The 22,438-nt window shown below is 50.3% G+C and overlaps 2 protein-coding genes across 12 annotated transcripts in view; one reads left to right on the plus strand and one right to left on the minus strand.

Annotated features, from left to right (window-relative positions):
- Positions 1–3,441, plus strand: part of INTS9 (integrator complex subunit 9) — a 68,972-nt gene extending 65,531 nt beyond the window's left edge. For both annotated transcript variants that reach the window (XM_052692153.1, XM_052692164.1), the window contains exons 16-17: positions 601–738; positions 1,875–3,441. In XM_052692153.1, the coding sequence (XP_052548113.1) occupies positions 601–738; positions 1,875–2,051 (315 nt within the window). In that variant the 3' untranslated portion in view covers positions 2,052–3,441. The remainder of the gene's footprint in view (positions 1–600; positions 739–1,874) is intronic.
- Positions 3,442–6,728: 3,287 nt separating this feature from the next.
- Positions 6,729–22,438, minus strand: part of EXTL3 (exostosin like glycosyltransferase 3) — a 132,273-nt gene continuing 116,563 nt past the window's right edge. For 9 of the 10 annotated variants that reach the window (XM_052691282.1, XM_052691315.1, XM_052691297.1 and 6 more), the window contains 4 exons: positions 14,373–14,500; positions 11,312–11,456; positions 10,365–10,493; positions 6,729–9,339 (listed from right to left, as the gene is read on the minus strand). In XM_052691282.1, the coding sequence (XP_052547242.1) occupies positions 9,130–9,339; positions 10,365–10,493; positions 11,312–11,456; positions 14,373–14,500 (612 nt within the window). In that variant the 3' untranslated portion in view covers positions 6,729–9,129. Of the gene's footprint in view, positions 9,340–10,364; positions 10,494–11,311; positions 11,457–11,485; positions 14,107–14,372; positions 14,501–22,438 lie in introns of those variants that run through there. The other variant, XM_052691323.1, reaches the window with a different exon arrangement.

Here is a 22,438-nt window from a genome sequence, read left to right on the forward strand (position 1 = left end):
GAGAATTAACCATTTTCCTTGTTCTCCAAGTAGCTGCTTTGCTCTGAATTTGCCTGCTTCCCAGCACAGCATTTTTTTAGGCTGTGATTATCATAGAATCATAGAAAGGCTTGGGTGAGAAGGGACCTCACAGATCATCTAGCTCCACCCCTCCTGCCACAGACAGGGTTTCCAAACACTACATCAGGCACCAGATCAGAGCCCCATCCAACCTGGCCTCGAACACCTCCCTTGATGGGGCATCCACATCTTCTCTGGGCAGTTGCAAGGCATTGATTTCTTCAGGGCTTGTTTCATGGAAAATATTTCAGAGTACTCAAACGCAGAAAGCTTCAGCTCTGAAATGAGTCAGGCAAAGCTTTATAGATGCCAGAACTTTGAACTACTGCTGCTGATTTATTTCTGTAAGTGCTGTGCCTGCAGAGCAGCAATGTAGGCCATTGCTAGGGTCTCGTTTCCCCTTCAGCACTGCTGTGTTTCCCTTTGGTCACTGAAAGCAATATCAGTCTTCTTTTTCTCTCTCATGTACCTGTTACTCCATCTAAATGATAATAAGCTGATGTGATACACTGCATGACTGTGCACCTTTTTGTCCATTAGCTCCCTCCCAAACCACCGCAACCACCCACCAGCAAGAAGAGAAAACGAGTGAGTGATGACGTGCCAGAGTGCAAGCCTCTGAAGCCATTGCTGAGTGGCTCCATTCCTGTGGACCAGTTTGTGCAGACACTCGAGAAGGTAATAAGGCTTTAGTGGCAAGCAAGGTTCAAGGGGTTCTCTGCAGAGCTGAGAAATCTGCTGCTTTGCTAGGAGAGAGGGAAATAATTTTCATGTGGCTTGAAATCAAGAGAGGCCATTGAGCTGTCGAAGTATCCCTGCAATGAGAACAGAGGAAATATTTCCCCATGGAGATGTCTTGGCGTAAGTGCTTGGTGTCATTTATTTCCTCCTGGTTTCCTACAGAAGCTGGGCTTTTAGGGTCACTGCATATGTGAATTTCCCATGTATATCAGCTGATTTCCAGTACGTTTGAACAGTGGAGAGGAGTTTTAAATGCTTAAATTCCTGAAGTTCTTAAGTTCCTAAATTTGAAGTTCTCGATTTTAAGTTTTGTCAAAGTGAGGAGACTGACTGAAGGATGATAGAATCATAGAATGGCTTGGGTTGGGAGAACCTCATCCACTCCCAAGGCCCCTGCTGTGGGCAGGGCTGCCACCCACCAGATCAAGCAACTTAGGGCTGCATCCAGCCTGACCTAAGAATCGTAGACTCATAGAATGGCTTGAGTTGGAAGAGACCCCAAGGATTATCAGGTTCAAAGCCCCTTGCCACAGGCAGGGCCTCCAACCAATGATGAAAAACTTCCTGCAGAGCTTCGGGACAGGGTTCTGAGGGCTGAACTCCCAGGCATTGTGTGTTACTGCCCTGTAGAGCCCAGCTTTCCCCTGCTTGGCCTCTTAAAGGAAATGGATAGGAAAAAAGGTAGACTTGTGTGTGAGGAAGTTTGCAGTGGGATTCAGTGGGTCTCCATATCTTCTCGAGGCAGTAATGTCAGCAGATGTTCACTTCTGTACTTAAAGCTTTTTGCCCTCTTTGCCTCACAGGATTTTGAAGTTGGTGATTGCTATGAATTGGTATAGTGGAAAACTTTAGCCTCCCTATGCTGCAGTAAATCCATCTGTATAACGAGGGTCATATTTTGCTTATCCTGTGAGTGCTTCCTCTCTTGATCCCAGAGATGTCGAATATCTGCAGTGCCACTGTATTTTGCAGCTGTTCTTTCCCTCTCCTCCTCCCTGAGCTTACATCTCTCCCTGTTACTTGTGTTGCTGTAACATCTCTCTCTTTTCCTTCCTCCCCATTGCTGTATCCAGCATGGCTTCAGTGACGTGAAGGTGGAAGACACAGCCAAGGGCCACATCGTGCTCCTCCAGGAGGCAGAAACCCTCATTCAGATTGAGGAGGACTCCACACACATCATCTGTGACAACGATGAACCTCTCAGGGTGAAGCTGCGTGACTTGGTTCTCAAATTCCTGCAGAAATTTTAACCCATGGACACCACACTGCTGTGCAGGGAGAGCCCTCAGAGCACCAGAGCAAAGAGCTTTTAGAGGGTGATCCCAAAGAGAGAACATCCGCATTCAGAGACCAGAAACCACCTCTTGTTCATGCAGAGGCAACTAAGTATTTTTTAATATCTCTATATGTTTTTTATTTAATTTTTAACCAGTTTTGGAATACTTCAGAGGGGATTCCTGTGCTGTAAAATTCCTTTCTGGAATCTTAAAGGAGGTACAGATTGCAGAGTAAATAAATAGAGTGTACATTTAGAAAGTCAGGGTGAAACCATATATGCAGGTGCAGATATTTCTGTGTGATGCAGTCGATCAGCAGTGTGTGCCCCAGCCCTTCATCCAACAAAACTCTGCAAGAATATTCGAACATTGGCCTCAGATATTAGGAGATGATTGGGTTTTTTTCTACCCACTGTGTCTTCACTGCATCCAGTTTCCTGTCTGTGTGTTTCCCTGGATACGGTGCGAAGAGGAGCGTGGCAGAGATCATAAAAGCACAAACAGAAAATGGGGACTATGCTGGGCATGGCCAATAGCTTCAGAGTGCCCAGAGCACCTTCATTCTCCTAGAGCAGGGGGGTTTGGGTAAAGCTTTAGCACTTCAAAGCCTTCACTGTTGTTCACCTCACCTCTTAGGACCAAATCTGAGATGTTGGGTCCCTCCCTCACCAGTGGCAGAGGTGCCAGCAGGAGGGATTGCAGGATGGTTGGTTGCCCTTCTGTGCCCTATTCATCTGTTGGCTGGTGGGGCTGAGATGGCTCCATTCCCATCTCACTGCTTCCACGGGGTGCATGAGGCTAAGCAACATCAATCTGGGACCCAGAAACCCAGCTGGGAAGGGAGGCATTCTCATGTATGTTAAAGCAGTTAAACTCCCCCTGCTCTCCAAAAACCTGTGAGATTTAAGTGCCTCTCATTTCTACCTTCCCAAAATCTTTCAGCCCCCACATTCCAAAATCCTGGTTGAAATTCTGATAGCCCTTTATACAAAGCCATCTGTACTGCAGGCTGGGGGGGCTTTTCCCTTTCAAAGTTGTGTGTTTGGAGTCTAAACTTAGTTAATAGTATTGCTTTTAAAAGTAGCTAAGTAGCTGATTGATGTCTTGGATTTACAGCTGTTTTCTTTTTCTCTTTTTTTTAATGGGATTGTTTGTATTTATTTGGTGTTAAAAATAAAAAGCATAGTAAGAATGCTGAGGAGAAAGCACATCCAGTGGTTTATAGAAGCATCTGCTTGCCTGGTCCACATCCACAGGTGTGTAAATGTACATATTTATAAAATAAAACGTCTCCAGTTTACAGCCTTGGGGAGATTAAGGAGATGGGAGAACAGCTCTGTAATAAAAACTGTTTGCTGTTGCAGTTTGCACGTCATATTTCCTACACATTAAGGGTTCCTGCTTGATTGGTCGTCCAGGCTCTGGCGTCTGTGCCTTGGCTTTCTGTGTGTGTCGGGGCACAGAGCAATGGTCTCATTAGGGCAATAAAAACCTGGTTGCAGAAGCATGAATCCCAGTGAGAGTTTACAACATCTGTGGTGGTTCAGCTTCTTTATCATCAGTAGGAAATAGAATAAAAGAACTGGGCACATCTCACCTTACAATGAAATCTGTGTAAGGATTGTTCTGAACGCATGAAGGCCACTGCATGCAGGCAGGGTGGGAAGGAGAGGGACGCACGCGCCTTGTAACATGTGAGTCCTTGAAGTGCCTCTCCTTGTTACCCACTGGCCCCAATGCTCCAGAGACTTCATTTTGTGACTGTGCTAATTTGCATTTATAATTACAGAGGATTTAAATCCACCTGAAGGTCCCAGTGCCACCATCAGATGGTGTGACAGCTCAGCAGACGGCGCAGGGCTGTGTGTTCACCAACGTGAGCTGTAACCACACTGTTTCTCTGACTGCAGGTGCGTGAGGGCAGGAAGGTGAAGCTTTGCTGTCTTTGCTGCAGTCTGATCAGCTGTGCGTGTGAGGGGAGAAAAGCTTCCTCGTGTCCCATCCAGCAGAACCCCGCTGCACAGCAGGTCAGGTTAGACCAAGAAGCATTCTAGCTCTCAAGATACTCAAGAAATCTTTAAATAGGCACCATGAGACAGCTTGTGTCAGCTGGCTACTCCTCTGGTGTATAATTGGGCCAAACCAACCCCGCTGCTCTGAGCCCCGTGGAAGTCTCTCAGTGCTGCCTAAATTGACAGAGCTGGAGAGCTCCAGCCTGGTCCTGCCCCAGCGGATGATTCTGGACGTGTTTCTGGCTCACTACACACCGGTCCGAAAACATTCTGCTTGGTTCTCCACTTCTGTGACTGGGGCTGTCACACCAAATGCTGTAAGTTGGGGCACAAAGCCACGACTCCTATCAGCCATGCTGATACTTGATCACATCACTGGCAGCTGGTGGATTTCCAAAGGCCTCGCCACCCCTCCTGGGGAAAGCAATCAATGGGAAAGCGTTCACGTTTTTCCTCTTGTTTTGGGCAGAACGTCTCACTGCCCCAGTCCAGCAGCTGAAAACCAGTTTGTTTCTTTCTCAGGAACAGACAGCTTGTGCCTGTTGGAAAAATAAACATACTGGGGGGATCCTGTAGTGAAAAATGTTAATTAATCTCACAAAATAAGCTCTTGTTCGTTCTGCACAGAGGAAGAAAAATAAATGGCATTTCTTCTGGCTGGGTCAGTGCTGCAGAGGTAACCATGGCAGCCTGGGAGGGATGTGAGTGGAGGGGGTGGAATTAGATGGACGCCAAATACATTCTAACCAGACGTGTTTAGTGGACAGACAGCAGCAAAGGCATTTGGATTTGGCATCATCTTCCTTCCAGAAGGAAAACGTCCTGGCCACGGTGTGATGTTTGTGCTGCCACGGCCTGTGCACATGTGACTTTAATGCAGATAGCATTTGCAGCTGGTAGCAGATACTCCTAGGTGGAAAGAAGTATCTTATGTTTTTATTCTGTTAATAAGAGCCTTAATGAAAACAACTGGAGCAGGTCATTACATTCCAGGCTTGCTGTCTCCCACTCCGTGCCCAGGTGCACAGGCCAGCCCCAAGGCCACATCAGTGTCCCTTCCTAGGGCACATGAGCGCGATGAACCAAGGGCAGCCTGCATCTGTGCCCTGTGGGCAGCTCACATCTTTGGGAGGAATGGGGCTGTGGTTTCATGCCTTTGTGTTGGCCTGGGTGGGTTCACCCTGGGGAGCTCAGCCATGTGGAATGGTCCCTATTTACCTGTCACATGCAGCCCAGCATCTGAGTCCATCTGTGAGCCCATTCCTCGAGCCTCGCGTGCTTTTACTAGCAGGGCTAAGGCTGCAGCTGGAAGCTCTTTGCCTTAACACAAGAAATTATTCCCCCAGTTTTTCTCCTTTACTGCACCCAGCACTCGTTCCTCACCTTGCCCTGATGCCTCCACCCTGAGCCCAACCCTACTGAACGATGCTGCCACTGTGACTGATTTTTGTCATTGTCATCGTGTTGGCAGCCCAGCAAAAGAGCTTAAAAACTGCTATGCGTGAGAGCCCAGCCTGTGCCAAGCAGCGCCTGCATGAGGAGCAGCCAAAAGCCTTCAACAACCACAGCAGCAGGAACTCATCTCACTTGGAGTTTTATAAGGTGAGGAAAGCATTGTTCCGAGCTGTGCTGCACCCTGGGCAGAGCAGGGCTCCAGGCACACGGAGGTGGCTTTGCTCTTCCTTACATTACTTAGCAGCTTAAATGGAACTGTGACAATAATCCTCCCCTGGCAGCATAACAAGGGGCTTTCATCCATTGCATAACAAGGGGCTTTCATCCATTGCCCGCCTCGTAGCTCCCTGCTCTGTTCCCTCAGATGCTCTCAGTATTTACCACCCTGCGCCCCCGCTCACTGCTCCTTCTGTGCAGGGTGAGGCAGAGCCCCAGCAGGCTGTGAGCAGCCGTTCTGTGGGCAGTGCATCCCTCACCTGGATTCTAACAGGAGCTGGTTGCTTTCATGGCGTTGCCAGGCAGGATGAAAACAAAGGGAACGATTCCACGTTGGGGATTTTGGTTTTTTGTTTTGTTTTTTAATGGAGGAACGCATCCTCTGAGATGGAAAACTGAGGGCCCTTTTGCTGTGGCTGTTGGTGATATGCAGTTCCAAGCCAGGCTGCGGCCGGGTCACTGCTTTTCAGATGACTTCAGGAGTCATTACGCTGCTGAGTCCCTGCCTTGGTCAGTACTTTGGAGGGGGAAAGGAATATAGGATGGCTTGGGTTGGAAGGAACCCCAAAGACCATCCAGTTCCAGCCCCCTGCCACGGGCAGGGCTGCCAACCACTAAGTTGGGCACCAGATCAGGGCCCCATCCAACACAGCCTGGAGCACATCCAGGTCCTGGGCACAGCATCCATTTCCTCTCTTCTGGAACCAGAACCTGGGTCTTTTTTCTGGAAATAATAGCAAGAACAAATGCTCCCAGCAGGGACGAGCCTTTACCCCAGGGCAGTTTGCTGAAATGGACACAGCTGCCCTGAAGGTGTTCTGCTGGACCAGAGCAGCTCATGGCTCTGCCAGGGAAAAGGCAAGGCTGGGAGATGTTGGTTTTGGGGTGCCCCGAAAGGAAGCTGCTGCGCATCCCATCCCAGTCCCAAACCCTTTCTCACAGCCCCCAGCAAAGCACGGAGCCACACTCAAGTTAAACTCTCCATTTATTGGATCCTTTTACAAAAAAAAATCAACATATGAATATTGTGCTCGTGTTGAAGGAGTGTTCCTTTTTGCCTCCATTTTTCTTTGAACCCGGTGCCCCCGGGGCAGTTGGCACAGGGCAGGGCGCCACCACTGGCGATGCTATTTACAGTGAACGGGAGAGAACCTCACTCCACACCCAGCTGCAGCCCCAGTCCTGGGATGAAGCAGCAGAAACATCCAAAAAGGGAAAAGGCCTTCCTTTGGGAAAGGGAGCCTCACTGGGATGAACCCCACAACCTGACCTGAGCTTCAGCATTGCCCCAGGACCATCACAAAACCCACGGCAGAGATGCTGGTCACCAGGATGATGGGGAGAGGCAAGGGCTGTTCTCAGGGGTGCCTCTCTCCTCCCCCACTATGAGGGAAGCCTGCAGGATGCCACCGGAGCAGAAAGTTGGGCATGAATCACAGATCCGTGCTCTGGAAGGGTTCTGGTGTCTGTTGGGGCAGAGCGGGGCAATCTTCCTAGCAACAGAAGACTGAGGGTGGAGATGGAGACAGCCCTGCACGGCCCCATGTCCCCTTCCCTCCTGCCACCAGCACATCGCAGCACCCACCCACCCTCACCCCAAATCCCTTTGGGGTTCAGCAAACAGGAAACCATCCTGCAACTCAATCCCACCCCGCAGGCACCCCGTCACAACCGTGGTGCCAGGCATGTCCGAAAAACCAACAGGCTGGGCAAGGGATGAGAGAGCTGAGAGCCTGGAAGAACAACGCGACTTTCCACCACTGTTTCTACTGGCCTGTGAATGAGAAGCCATGATGGAAAGGAAGAGCCACCCAGCCTTGGGGCTGAGGGCCGACGCAGGTTTAGGTTTTGGGGTACAGGAGGTGGGTGTCTGACAGCTGCCATGCACAGAGGCTCAGCAACCAGACCTTGCAATGCAAATGGCAACACAAACACTTCATGGTACATCCGCATCTTCCGAGCTCCATGTATTACAGTCTCACCAAAATAAGGACATTTCCCCCTAAGACTTCTGAAAATAAGCTGATGGGAAGTGTGTATCTCTATTTATATAAAGTGCAATCCACAGCTGCCCCCACCCTGGCTGCCGCCCATGCTCCATTTAATGCTCCTCTATTTAAAGAGACTGAACCTTCACACTCTGTTTCCAGCGCCTGACGTAAAAACAAAAAAGAGAAACAGCACACAAAGGGAGAACCAGACATCACTCCTCATTTCCCTGCACTCTGTGGTGCTGCTGAAGGTACGAGCAGGAGAGCAGCCTTGTCCTTCCTCCTCCCATAGGACCGCGGCCAAGCAGAGCAGTGCGTTGAGCTGACGGCACCCGCTGGGTAGGGGAGGAACCAGCTCCAAACGTGGCTCCATCACCACCATCGCAGTTACGTCCCCCAGCCCACTTGAATGGAAGGTCTTTGTGGGATTAACCTTCAAACGCAGCCCAGAGCCACACGTGTGTGCAGGCAGGACAAGGGTTTAAGGCAGGTAAATCCACCCTGGGCACACGTGTGGCTTTGCGATGGGGACGAGGCAGCGTGGGATCCCAGCAATCGCTGGCGCTTCGCTTTGGCGCTGCTTGGCTGGCACAAAGGAGGACGCCCATCTCTTTTCCCCACCCTCTGAAGCATTACATGATCTCGAAAGGACCGATACCTCACCTTCCATCCCAGCAACACCAGCAGGCCAGCTAGGAGCACACGGAGCAGCTTGGTTTCCCTATGGCTGCAGCACAGGGCACCAGCAATAAGACCACAGTGACTGCGGCACAGGGCCTGCAGCTGGGAGCTGGGCAAAGACCCACTGGGACCAACTTCTTCCTCACTCACCCCTCTTGGGTGGGCCCTGCGTAGTCAGCCCAGCAGCAAAGTGCTCCCGGACGGACGAAAGCTGGAGCCCTCAGTTGCGGCTGTGAGGCCGACGGTGTGTGAGAGGGGCAGGGAAGGGATGGGGGCAGCACAGTCAGCAGAGCCGCCTCGATGCTGGGAGAAACCTCTGCAGCCCAGCTCCTCCAAGCTGGCCTCGCTGTGGTGGGTCAAGAGGGGAAAACGGGGTGGGTAGGGAAAAAAAAAAAGCCTCACGCGGCAAATCTAAAACACTTTCATTTTAAATAACAATAATTATAATTAAAAAGAATGGTCGCCCTCGGCCAGGAAAGGGGCAGATCCACTAGCCAGCGCACCATTCCTCAGTGTACGATCGCAGGGAGCATCCTGACACAACCGCCAGGTCCCAACGTCCCTCGTGCTCCGTGGGAGGAGACCGGAGTCCGTGGCAGGAGGCGTCAAGCATGGAAGCCCAGCTGAAGAGCCCCCCTCTGCCCCCCCACCTCCAGATGGAGTTCGGAAGCCGGGGTGCCCTGCTCCCTCCTGCTTTCAGATGAATTTGAAGCATTTCGTCTTGTCATGGGGCAGGCGGGTCTTGAAGAGGACCGAGTCCACGCGGAACTGGGTGTAGAGCAGAGGCATGTACCCGTACACCTTGACAAAGAAATTGATGCACTTGTGCCGCTCGTGGAAGTGAGAGTCATCGTGTGAAAGCGCCTGGGGGCAGCCAGGGCAGCGGAAAGTCCAGCGGGAGGTCACCTGTGAAGGGAGGGACAGAGCCTTAGGGGGCACAGCGAGCGGCTCCTGCTGACTCTCATCGCTTAGGGTTTAAGAAGCCGTGTCAGAGGGAAAGACCTTAAAAATGAATTTGTTCCAGTGCTACAGAACGTATTTTTAGAATAGTAACTTGCCTCATGCTTTAGGCACAAAGGGTTTTGAGGGGGCTCCAGCTTTCAGGAGCTGCCCGACAGGTATCCTATTCCCCCTCACTGGTCTGGATGTGGCCATCCCATTGCAGCGCCCTCTGATTTGGGTCAGATGCTCTCAGATTGGGCACTGAGCTCCACAACCTCCCCTTTACAGCGGTTCCAGATGGAAGAACACCATGCAGAAGAGCCCTCCTGTCACATTCATGGCCCAGGCCCATCTCCAAGGCAGCTGGCCTGTGACAGCGAGACATATGTGGGGCTGTAAGAGCACTCTGCCAGCAACCATAAAAAGAAGACTGATCTGAAATTCATGTTCAGAATTGTGACAGTCATTTGTCACGACGGGGCAGAGAGACTTCAGCTGGGCCACAGTGTTTGCACCAACAGCCTTCCACACACCCGTGAGCCCAAATGCCTCCACAACGCTATACAAAAACAGAGAGGAAGTAATTCCTACTTGTGCTGTATACCACCAAAGTAGGACATTTGGCTTTCAGGATTCAGCTGCCCTGCAGGGCCTCTGCTCACCTAGAAACCCTCTGCTGTAAGCCAGCGTGAGTCGAACCCCTCCTCATCCTGCTTGTCACAGTGGCTGCTTCTAAGAGCCGTGCTGAGCTTTCACACCTTTTTGAACACACACTGCACCTCCTTGGGGACGGAGGGGACACGTTAGCAGCTCGCAGCAGGTCACGCTCACAGCACAGCCGTTTGGAGGAGCACTGCAGTCAGAGCATGGTGAGGGAAGGCAGCAGCTGCATTTCCCCAAGTCAAGCAGCCTCCAAGCTGCACTCCGCACGGCGCTGCACGTTTCAGACATCCATTCAGACATCACCCAAGCCCTGCCTGGTGCCTTACCTTGATGGGAGGTTTCCTTGTGAGGTGTGAGACCAGGAAGTTCATGGCGATGTCCTCGCAGTTGATGTACTCATCCACCATGTCGCGGATGGCCTGCGGCATCACGTAGGAGTACAGGTAGGCGTAGTACTGGTGAGGAAAAAAAGTTCTAACAACGCTCAAGGGGCCGCAGGCAGAGAGTGCTGCCCAGCCCCCTCAGCTCCTGCTGTCTTTGTTGCTGCACAGCACTTGCCCAGCAGCGGGTGGATAACCTTCCCACCTTGCTAAGACAGCTCAGGACAACCCCTGTAGGAAAAGAGCCTGTTGGTTTTTAAGGCCCACTTGCCACCTACCGGTTGTCCCATAGACAGAACACGTGCCACAGAGCTGCATTCTGCACTGCTCCCTCCCAGCACAAACCACCCACAAGCTCTGCACACCAGGCAGCTACAGAAAACCACGACTTCCCCTGAAAGTGCAATTTGCAGTGCTTGGACTCTGTAAGATTAAAGGCACTACAGAAAGGTTATCAACTCCCACACAAGAGCTCTGGGAGACTCAGCTGTAAATATGACACAGGGAATCTGAATCACACCTCCCATTCACAGACACATTAAGGTTGGAAAGACCACTAAGATCATCTAACCCAACCATCAGCCCATCCCTGCAACTGCAAACGAGGGAGCATCTGGGTGTTCCTAGCTTGCAGAATCTGTGTGTTGCCTGTGATGTGCCTCTGGGCGCTGGATATGTTTGTTAGTGTTTCTGTTTGGAAGGAGCCGGGGAAAAGGAGCAGTGTGCTGCAGAGTTTCTTCTTTGAAAATAAATGCCCCACAACCACATGAACTCCAGTTAGTCGGGGAAGGAAGGGAAAGCACCAGGCTGACCGTGGAAGAGCAACTGTGGACTTGATGATCCTTACGGCTTCCTTCCAAGTTGGGATATTCTGTGATTCTACGACATCTCACCTTATGGAAGAAGGCAGCACCAGTGAGCACCATCGAGAGCTCACAAGAGTAGTTGGAGTTGTAGAGCCAGGACTGATGGGGGATGTCCCACGCATGGTAGCGCCCTGGGAAGCCGACGATGCGGTCCCTCGCCTCCCTCCAGACCCTGCAAACAGAAACACCGAGGTTTTCCATCAGACACCAACCTGGGCAGCACCTCTGGAGGCGAGCACAGCTCCAGCTGAGCCAGGAGCTCAGGGCAGGACTGTGCCCTCAATACAACAGAGCAGCTCCCAAGGAAGGGCTGCACGTGATGGAAATGCATGCATTTAAGCTTGGCGATGGCTGGTTGCTTGGACAAGAATTGCAATCATTGTGAAAACGTGCAATTACTTTGCTTGAAAGTTCATTTATTTTATTTTTTTTTGACAAAAGCATGAAAACATCACATGAAAAGGTGCCTGTGTACATAGACTGTGCGGTGCAAGTTCGCCTGCTGCCCCAGCACCATCACAAGGAGCAACCAAGTGACTCACGGATCCCTCCCTGATCTCATGGAGTTGTGCCATACTGTACTGCAGGAAGGGGCTACAGAAATGCAGAAATCGTGGCTTTGACAGGAATACAGAATTTGTTGAGCTTATCTTGTTCTAAATGTTGAGTGTGAAGCAGAGCATCCTGTACTCAGCTCTGCCGCACACAGCTGCGAGTGCAGAGCAGCACAGCTGGGTTTCTCATGTTGGTTCTCTTCCAGAGGCGCCTTCGAGTCGCTTTTTCTAACTAAAAGGGTTGTGCTGCAAGTTTAAAAGAGAACTAAGAATAGAGGCTGATAGCCCATCATTCATTTCTGAATTACACAGAGCATGGAAAGCTATGATCTCAGGTGAAAAGGCAGAGAAAGAGGCTGGGAAAGCCAGTGTGATGGAAACTACTGCCAGCTTCACACAGCATGTGCAGGCACATCACTGCAAGACACATGCACCAGTGCTGCTCCTATTTCTTCTATACCCCACAGCAGCCTGGGGTAATCCAGCCTCTTCCCAAGCTCCTTGGGACGTGGTATCTCCCAGCAGCTCTGTTTCTTCCTCCATACAGCAAAGACAATCAAAGCTCCCTTTAGGAAAGCTGCAGAGATGCTCAAGATGGGGTCTCCAAGATGGAAGGCACCAAGCTCCACTACCTGTCCCTACTTACAGACATGCAGTGGTTACCTGCCCACTTCCATCCCAACCTGCACCCAGCAGCCTCCCCAGCATCCTTCACCCCTACACACGCTCGCAGTTGTTGCACAGGGAATTAATTCTGGGGTTCACATGTGAGAGTGTGGGCTCGCTTAACATTCTGCTCTCATCTGAAGCTCGCTCTCTTCCAGAGAAATCCCACAGGATAGCTGCAATGCTGTCAGGAGTAATTAAGAAAAACATCAGTGCTAAATGTCTAACCTGGGAACTAAATCCATCTTCCACATCAGGCTGATGGCTTCCTTCGGATGCACTGATCTGACCTCAGTGACTCAGTGGCTACGAGGAACAAGCCCCAGGTGGGAGCCTGGAAGGGTTTTCCCCTTTCCCCAGACACTCCATCAGGCAGCAGGTGCCCTTTTCCTATTTTCCTAGCACACATGGAGCTCCTGGTTTCTCCTCCCTAGGTTCTTTCCTGCTGAGCTTCACAAGCAATGGCTGCGGGGCAACTGTGGGCTGCTGACAAAACAAAGTTCCTGAGGGCTCTGGGCTTTCATTAGGCTACTTAACACAGCAAACAGCAAAGACTGGTTTGGTGTTACGTCCTCAGACAAATTAAGGAAACTCCAATATAACCTGGTAATGAAAACTGAGCAATTAACACTGCCCGCAGCTTCCCTGCCACCATCCTCCCAGCAAGCATTTGTGTGCTGAGGGATTCTATCGATCCAATATGACTGTTTTGAAAAGCTGCAGCAGAAACCACTCACCCCCTTTCACTTCTCCCACATCCACATGAATGTGACATTTCTTTCCCAGCTCAGCAGCAAAACCCAGAGTTCCTCCAGCAGAGCATTTTGGTTGCACTCCTTGGTAAGGTTTGCTCCCAGCAAACAATCTCCATGCAAGGTGCTCCGGGCCTGATCAGTGCAGCCTCAGCCAGGCACTGCAGATGGACAAAGGCAAATGGAGACCAAAGAGGTGCAGAAAATGGCCAAGTCCAGATAAAGAGCCCACAGTAGGGCAAGGAAGGGAGCCAGGAGTCCCAATGCCTGCTGTAATCACTTAACACCACATTTCTCACCCCTCAGAGAGAGTGCTTTCCAGGCATTTTGTGCCTTTCTGTCTTCCTCTGAAGCAAAAGCCAACCCATGTGGGAGGGAGAGGAGAGCTGCTGCCTGCCTCCACCCCCTGACAGCCGTCAGGAGCCCTTGGATTTGCAGTCAGCCCCACACCAGGCTGACAAGCTGCAGCCAAGCGAGGGTGAGCAGCAGCAGCCTGGGGAAACCTCCTATGGAACCGCTTTCTTCCCTGGGCTCATCAACAGGGAGCTGTGTGCCAGGGCAAGATTGAAGGAAAATGCAGGTGTTGGAGCAGAAGAGTAGGAACAAGAACAACCAGCACTTTGTGCAACATCTCTTTTCTTCATGCTCTGGAGAGAGCGATGCTAAAACAGCTGTCACATCCCAGCGCCGCACAGATCTCAGAGGAGGGATGACAGCCCGCTGTGAGCACACGAGCAATGAATCCCTGCAGTGAATGTCGTGGCCTCGCTGATGGCACACAAAGCACGGAGTGCGAAAGCCTTGCATTCGTTTTCCAGTTTTCTTCCTCAACAGGCAAGGAAAGCATGCACTGCCAACAACACGAAGGGAACGCTGTCAGAATCGCAAAAGCCAAAGAGCTGAGGTTAAGACATGTGAGAATCAGGTTGCCTGGACAACCTGGAATCAGCCCACCTGCCTGCAACTCGTTAACATGTAGTGAATTAAACAATTCATTAACACACGCTATTCCTGCACCGTGAAGGCATTGGAAGGGATGCGCTCACCCTTGGCCAGGCCCTCGTTTTAACCACGATGGCCACATTGCACAGAGAAGCTGCACCCTGTGCCACTCACCGGAACCCAAACATGATCTCGTCGTGGCGAAGGTGAGCGTCGTCGTCGATGGACAGGATGGCTTCTGTCTCGATCTCATCCCACGGCAGGAAGCGGTTGTTCAGGCTGTTCTTCTCTGTGCGGACAACCTACAGACAAACAACACTGCAGTCACAGCGTCTGTAAGGTGACAGGGAGATTTAGGGGCAGGTGACACGCTCCTGCTGCAGTCCTTTGGCCGTCGCATTCTGGCCGCTGCGTTTTGGCATTGCTTCGCAGCCCCTGTGACAGATAAACGGTTTCTAAGCAAAGGCACCGGCTCGCTCCAGCCTTCTACCTGCTGCCTGCCTCGCAGACCCGCCAGCAGCCACACACCAGGTACCAGCTGCAAGTGCTGCCTTTGTGACGTGGCTCTGCATAGCCATGCGACAGCCAGAGGGGAAACATGGCAGCCGCCAGCACAGCAGCCCTGGTAGCACTGCTCCAGCTCACTCCAAACGGAGCTGTTCCACCAAGTATCCCTGCTTTGTCTCTCAGATGTGAGCCGCTTGCAGTAGCTCCCTCTGAGCACATCTCAGCCCCTCTTCCCGCCCCGCTCGGCCCTGTTTCTCTGTCTCTCTGCTGAACAATCAACTCTTGCTTTAAAAATAAAGTCCAGCCCGGTGAAAAGAATCAGGCGTCACGGCAATAAAACGCCATTAAATAAGATTACATTTGATCACATAAAAAAGCTCGCGCTGAAACCATTAACAGCAGAAAATATTTGTACTGGGGATCTGTATTGGACAGCTGGTACCATTAAATTCCCATGTAAAGGCAGTGTTAGTGCTTTCATCTGTCAGTAGCTACGGGGGGACAAAAAAAGGGAACGTTTGACAAGAATGCATTAAAATATCCCATGGAAGAGCCATCAAAAGCACGGATACTATTGTAGGGAGGTGACAAATTCCACAGCTCCGAACCACAGCGGATCAGGGTGGGAACGGCAATGAGGAGGCACATGGGAGAGCAATTTAGGAGAGGCAGGAATCCAAAATCCAGGAGGTCTGGAGCACTTTCATGCCTGCTGACATGGGCAGGGGCCCCTCCAGCAAGCTGCAGCCCACATTCAGGCTTGGCCATCGCTCTGCAGCGTGGTGACAACGTGGGTCTCAGTCCTGCCTGGGTGTCACAGCACTGCTGGAAGCTCCTCCTGCTGAAGTCTGTGACCAACTATTCCTGAACGACCACTTTCGTTGTCCTTGCCTTCTAGTAGGTTTGGAAATGTAGTAAGGCCAGCACTGATGCACCATTTATCCTTCTGTTTAAGAGCACACAAGGCGCTGTGTCTGCTGTTACAATGAGATTTCTTCAACAAATCTGATCTCACTGAAACCTGTGGGTGGCTGACTCATTAGGATTAGCAGAAGCTGGACCCAGTCCATTGCAAAGTGATTTAATGCTTTCCAGGCAAGGTTTTGCCCGCAGATCACACCCAGCCAGCCGAAGATACACAGACACAGAACTGGGGCTGGGCAGCACAGAGTTTTGCCAGCAGCATCTCCTGAATCCTGTGCCCAGGCCACCTTCGAGCTCTCTGTGAGCAGCCACAACCACAGGGCCAGACCTGCGCTCTGGCTGCCATTTACTCTCAAAGGAGAGGTAAAGATGCAAAGCTCAGCTAAGAAGTCCTACAACCTCTGTTTTTCACCCCAGACATTGCATCTTCTTGGGCTGCAAAGATCTGGACAGGAAGTAAAAGTGGCCCCATCTGCCACAGGTGCATTTCGGGAAGCTCTGCAGATCTGCACAATCAGTGCCTGCTTTGTGCTCTGCACAGAAAATAGGTGTGTTCCTGCTAAACAAGGTGCTGCCTTTCAACGGGGAGCATTTAAGATTAAAGCAGCTTGTAAACTGATGGATCCCAGGAAACACCTGGGAAACCATACTGACTGATTTCTTGTTTTCCTGTAACTCGCTGACCATGATGCAATTGAGAAAGTGAAGCAGATCCATCCTGAAATGTCTGAAGTTGGGACCCCAGAGGGGAGAGAAAGATCAGAGCATCAGCATGAAACTCTTCCCTAAAGAGACACAAGCTACAGAGAAGCCAAGTGCCTCCAGGACACGATGAGCACATTGAAATCACCACATTAGCACAAGCAGAAGTTAGAAGCAACGTAAAGCTGCCTTTGATGGCTTCTTTTCAGAGCACCTGTCCTGTCTTACAGCATTTTTAGGATGCAGCTGAGTGCCATCCAACTTCTATTCAGTTGTAAAGTCCTCCTCTCACCCCTGGGCAGCTGCAGCCGGGGACCTGCAGGAAGATAACTGAGAGATGATGATGATGATGATGATGATGATGATGATGATGATGATGATGATGATGATGCCAGAGACTCCAGGGATCTTCATCATCCTCATCATCATCATCTTCCCTCCCATCCCCAGGTGCTCAGTGCAGAGCCTGCTGCTGCTCCCCAGGCAGAATTGGGATGCACAACCTGCACCTGAGCCACAGAAATAGGGGCATCCCATCATTAGAAAGGAAATGTAATTCTTGAGAAAGACAGAAGTGAATCTGTCTGTAACTTCTTTAATGTAAGCAGCTAATCTTGTAGAAACAGGTTGGGGGCAATGGGGAGAGTCTTTGAGTCTTTGAATCAAGGACTTGAACCATTCGTATCTCCTCTCAAGGTTTTATATTTCAATGGGCCTCAGAAAACAGCAGATTCATCAGGCATGAAATGGACTTTACGGACACAAATGCACTCTGTAGCTTACTAGGCTGGGTGAAAAAGGAAGGGCTATTACACCAGCCAAGTGTAAAGGAAGTTCAACTCTCTCCTTCATACAGCATTAAGTGAGATTTAGCAATTTTTCCATGACTTTATCACAAACTTAAGACACAGTTGAGATGCAGGGATGGCATGCACCTCTACATGCACACAAGAGATAAGGCGTGCTCTGATCTCTGGGATCTGCAGGCCACAGGAGGCACCTGCACATCCCATGTGAGCTCTGCTTATGGCTGAGAGAGAGCGGGGCTGGTCTCTTCTCACTGGTGACAGGATGAGGGGAATGGCCTCAAGTTGTGCCAGGGTAAGTTTAGGCTGGATATCAGCAAACAGTTCTTTACAGAAAGGGTTGTGAAACACTGCAATGGGCTGCCCAGGGAGGTGGTTGAGACACCATCCCTGGATGTGTTTAAAATCCGTATGGATGTGATGCTCAGGGATGTGATTTAGCAGAGGGTTGCTAGAGTTAGGGTAGGGTAGGATGGTTAGGTTGTGGTTGGACTCAATGATCCTTAAGGTCTTTTCTAACCTGAGCAGTTCTATGATTCTCTGATTCTGTACTTGTCTCTGGGAGATTCTCATCACAAGGCACACCATGAGCCTGCTCAGAGAACGAGGCACAGCTTTGGGATCAGACATCATGGCACCAGTTGGTCTGCAAATGCTTTATGAAGAACTAATGGTAGGTGGCTGGTGGGGTTGGTGCCTTTAAAGTTAAGGGCTTTCCAAGTCACCTCCATTAACCATCCTCTCTGCTGGCTCTCTTTGAAACAGGCTGAGCTCTCCATTTCTTACTCAGGGCTGTTTCTCCTGCCCCTCCATCATGTTAATGGCAGCTTCTGACACGAATCTTATTTCTAACAGCTGTGAGCTGAGTGAAAACCCAACAGAAGGTGCTCTGTTGGCAGAGCGTGATGTGTGCACTGCAGTGCTGTGCTCCTGCAAACAGATTCAGCAGTGACATTTACCCAAGGGGTTTCTAATAGCCAGGAGGACACCAAATCCACTGGTGAGTTGAAAGACACAAAGGCATTTAGCAGTGAGCCACCTTGCCCTGTAGGCAACATGAGAGCTCCCAGCACTGATCAAACACAGCACCAAAGCCAGGACCTGCATGCAAGCCCCAGCCCCTCCAGACTCAAACCTGTCCCCTTATTTTGGTTATTTTTGGCTTTTCCTTGGGAGTGTTTTGTTAAACCCCCTTTGCCACCAGCAAAATTACCACGTGCAGCACGGTACGAAAAGATTACCATCATCCTCAGCTCCAAGTCCTGAATCCCCTCAAAGTTTGTAAACTTTTAAAACAAACTGCAAGACATGAAACAATCCTCACTGTGTCGGAAATGTCTTCTCCTTTCAGCAAATCAAGGTGATTCGGATCCACAAGTTTGCTTTGGCTCAAAGAGCACAAAACCCCAAAATTCAGTGCAAAGCTGTTCATTACACCCATTTGCTCTTGGTGTTGTTCACAGTCATGTTGGCCAAACAGATCTTAGAAACATTAGAATTAAAATAAAGCATAAATCGATGGCCTGCCCAGAAATAATGTCCTGACCAACAGCAAGATTTTGCATCGGTTTTATATGTAAATACAAGCATGCAGTAAAATCAATATCTTCTAGCAATCTCCCTGTTAGTGAGGCTTTATGCTTAAGCTTTAAATTAAGTGTCACATATAATTTGACAATGAAAACATGAAGAATGTTGATGGCGCTGGAGAAATTCCGACAGCTGAACAACTGGACTGATCTCTGGGCAAAGAGCAAACTCAGCACAGAACTGGGAAGCTCATTGCTCATGCCAGGCCTTCATCCGAAAAAAAAAAGCCCACAGAAGAACAACTCACAAAAGAATGGCCTTAGGGAGGGATGCAATGATTTGGGGAGACAAAGAAGAAGCTTGCAGAAAAAGGATTCTCTACCTTATTCCTAAATCTGGGCCAATTCAACTGGGGAAAAATATCAACGTAGCCAGAGGCAGGCTGAGGACACCACGAGCTCCCATGCGCTGCACGGTTGAAAATTATGGTGCTGAAGACACTGGAGCCCAAAGCATCTCCCTCCTCTGCCCAAAGACTCGACCTCAATCTATACTTGGAAGGAAAACAGAGGCTGCCAGCACAGCCTCTGGGGACAATGCAGTACAGTGCTATCAATCCCTCTTTCTTGGCACCATCTCCTGCAGTTCCTAGTAGGACCCAGAGAAGCAAGTCACTGGTTTGCAGGAAGGAGGGCCCTAGCTCAACATCAGGCCCTCTGCCTTCCTGCTGCTCCAGGGGCCACAGCAAACCTCCACAAAGTGCACTTTGTCCTGATGGTGCCATCTGGGGACACAGACCCAAGGACACAACTTTGAACACCTCCAGGGAATCACAGAATGACCAAGGTGGGAAAAGACCTGCAAAGTCATCCAGTGCAACCACCCGCCGCAATTCCCCACTAACCAAGTCCCTTTGTACCACACCTAAATGATTCCTCAACTCCTCCATGGGTGGCGACTCCACCTCTCCCTGGACACGCAGGAGCCATAGGGAGTTGGCAAGGTCAGAACCTCACTGCAAAGAAAAAGGACCAAAGCATCTCTCATGCTGTGGATAAGCAGTGCTGCTTGGTCCTGCTGGCTGACAAGGTAGGGAAAGCAATTAAAAGTCAGTCACATTATGCCTGATAGAGAGAACTCTATTAGTGGACTTTGGGAGATCCAAACTCCAGCAGAGAGGGAACAACAAGCAGTAGCTGGAACCCCTCTGTCCTTACCTGAGATCATTCTGTAATCAGGACACGTATTTTCAGTTCATAAGTTGGACAAAATCCAGATATCCCAGTAAAACAACATGTCCAGCTCAGTCCTTAAGACCTGCTGGCCACTGGATGGACCGAGTCACAAGTTCTGAGTCAGAAGGTGATTAACAAAGCAGAAAGGGCTTCCTTATCATGGGTGTTGTGTGTGTGCAAGGATTTGTAACCACAAAAGCAGGATACATCTGAGCTATTTACCAGGGCTGGCTCATCCCCTGCCCCTAATGCAGCCAACAGGACAGATCAGACTGGCATTTGCTTCTCTGCATTTGCAAAGCTGAGCAATTTTTTTGCGAGCGCAGCCATCACAACAGGTTTGCACTGACCAGCCACAGATACCAAGAGGTTTGGGATGGCGGAGGGAGATACAGCATGCTGCAAATAGCCCTGGCTACAGCACAGAGCTCAGATCCACCTGACTGCCCTTACCAGGGACAGCCACGATGGTGCTTAGTGAAGACCGTGCTCTGCATCCTAAAGGCACAGCACCACACCTCCCGACCTGCCAGCACTGTCCTCCCCATGCAGAACCATCTCCTCCTCCTGAGCTCAACTCCCTCCATGAGAACACGCTCCTACTTTGCAGAGAACAGAAATTCATCTCATTTCTACTGGCCAGCATCCTGCTTTCCACAGCCAAAACCACTCTGAAAAGCCCAGATCTAAGCCTGGAGCTCAGCCAGCAATTCTTCACTTAATGAGAAAGAAATCCATGCTATGCTCTGCAAGTTATGCTCACCCCTGCGTACGGACAGGCTGTGGGGCACAGGCAGAGGATGGAATGCAAGTGTGCCATTCCTGTCACAAGGAAAGGCTTGAGGACATCCCCCAGAACTGTGGGTGCATCTGCCAGCCCCCAGCTGGTTGTAATTCCAGGGGAAATCGCAGCTTTGCAATGTGTAAATATGGTGTTAAAGCACCTTCCAGCAACGCTGCCAAACACCGTAAGATCTCAACAGCCTGGCATTTTGTAAAGAAATAGATGCTGCTGTGATTGCCTTTAGGATAACTGATGTTTAATGAACTTTGGGATGCAGTTCGCAACAGCTTCTCTCAGTGCAGCAGAACAAAGCAGCTGCTCCTCCACACCGGCTCCCACTGACCTCCTGTGCATTCACCTGCTCTGCTGCTCGATTCAGAGGCATTCACACCAGACACCAGCTCCGCAGAGATGCTCAGCAATGGGATTCTTCTTCAGTAGTCTTCATCTTTTTTTTTCTTTTTCTTCCCTTTAATCTTCTCTTGTAAAGATGGATTTCAAAGTGACCGTTATCCCCTTTCTCATGTATTAATTATCCTGCTGCTCCAGCCTCACTGCTTTCTTCTACACCCCGAAGCAGTCGCACTCCCTCTGTGCCCCACACCCAGCCAGGCTCCAGGCACCAATGCTCTGCTGCCTTTCCTTTGGAGAAGCTTTCAAAATTGGAATGAAAAGGATTTAGAGGCTATTTACAAACTCATCTCCAAAGGTACGAGAGCCTCACTGGAAGGGTACGGAGATGTGAAGCTCTCTGTCTCACTGTCACTTGTGATCAGGGCTTTCAGCTACCTCATAAGTATTCCCCCCTGGTTTCACCTTGCTTCTTTCTCAGCTTTCTGAAGCTCTGGTCTGTATTCCACATTAAGAACTGTGGGGCACAGGACAGCAAAGCTCCACACCTGTCTGCCATGGGCACTTGTAGGACTGCAGGTTAACAGATCGCTGCCCTGCGCTGAGATGAAGCCATGGGAGCAGGGAAGCACTGCCTCGCTGGGTTTCCAAACTGATCATCCCAAGTTTTTACACTTAAATCAACAATATCTGAAGGCGTGAAGTTCCCACATGCAAGTGAGTGGTTTCTTCACCAGCACTCTTCTAAGCAAGGCAAACATCAGCAACTTGCACTCGCTTGGAAAATCCTGTAATGATACAGTGCACCAAACCAAGCTGTGTTTCAATAAGCCAGCACCATCTATCTTTTCCTAATCTCACAGGGCAGCTGTGATCAATGGACATTTGCTAACAACTCAAAGATCTCTGGGTGGAAATAAGTTATTAAGAGGATTTTTAAAGGTCAGTCCTATATAATGGGAATACTGCCCTTTCAGGCTCTGAGCAATGAAAATTCACAAAGCTCACCAAATGCCTGGCAGCACAGCACCAATTAAGTGAAGAAACAACTGACTCCCAGACATTTTGGGGATCACAGGGACCCTGGCACTGAGCTGTGCAGCACAGCCATGCATGAGGCAGGGGTGTTACCAGCAGTCAGAGCTGCTGCACATTGTTTGGACTCGTTTGTTTCTAGAGCAGAAACACAAAACTTAGAGCAGAAGTGTTAGAACAGCCAGGAGAGAGTCCACAGCAGCTACCCTGAACCAACCACTGGAACACTGAAATGCAGATGAAGAAGAAAAGCCAACCAGCTCGCAAAGGAACCAACCGGGAAAGCCTGACCTGACTTTGGTAAAAGTACTCCATGCTCCAGCACTGCACTCCCAGCTGCGTCACATCACAGGTGTGCCAGGAGAT

The sequence above is a fragment of the Tympanuchus pallidicinctus genome, unplaced genomic scaffold (genome assembly GCF_026119805.1).
Source record: "Tympanuchus pallidicinctus isolate F22 unplaced genomic scaffold, pur_lepc_1.0 scaffold1, whole genome shotgun sequence".
In the NCBI taxonomy this organism is placed as follows: domain Eukaryota; kingdom Metazoa; phylum Chordata; class Aves; order Galliformes; family Phasianidae; genus Tympanuchus; species Tympanuchus pallidicinctus.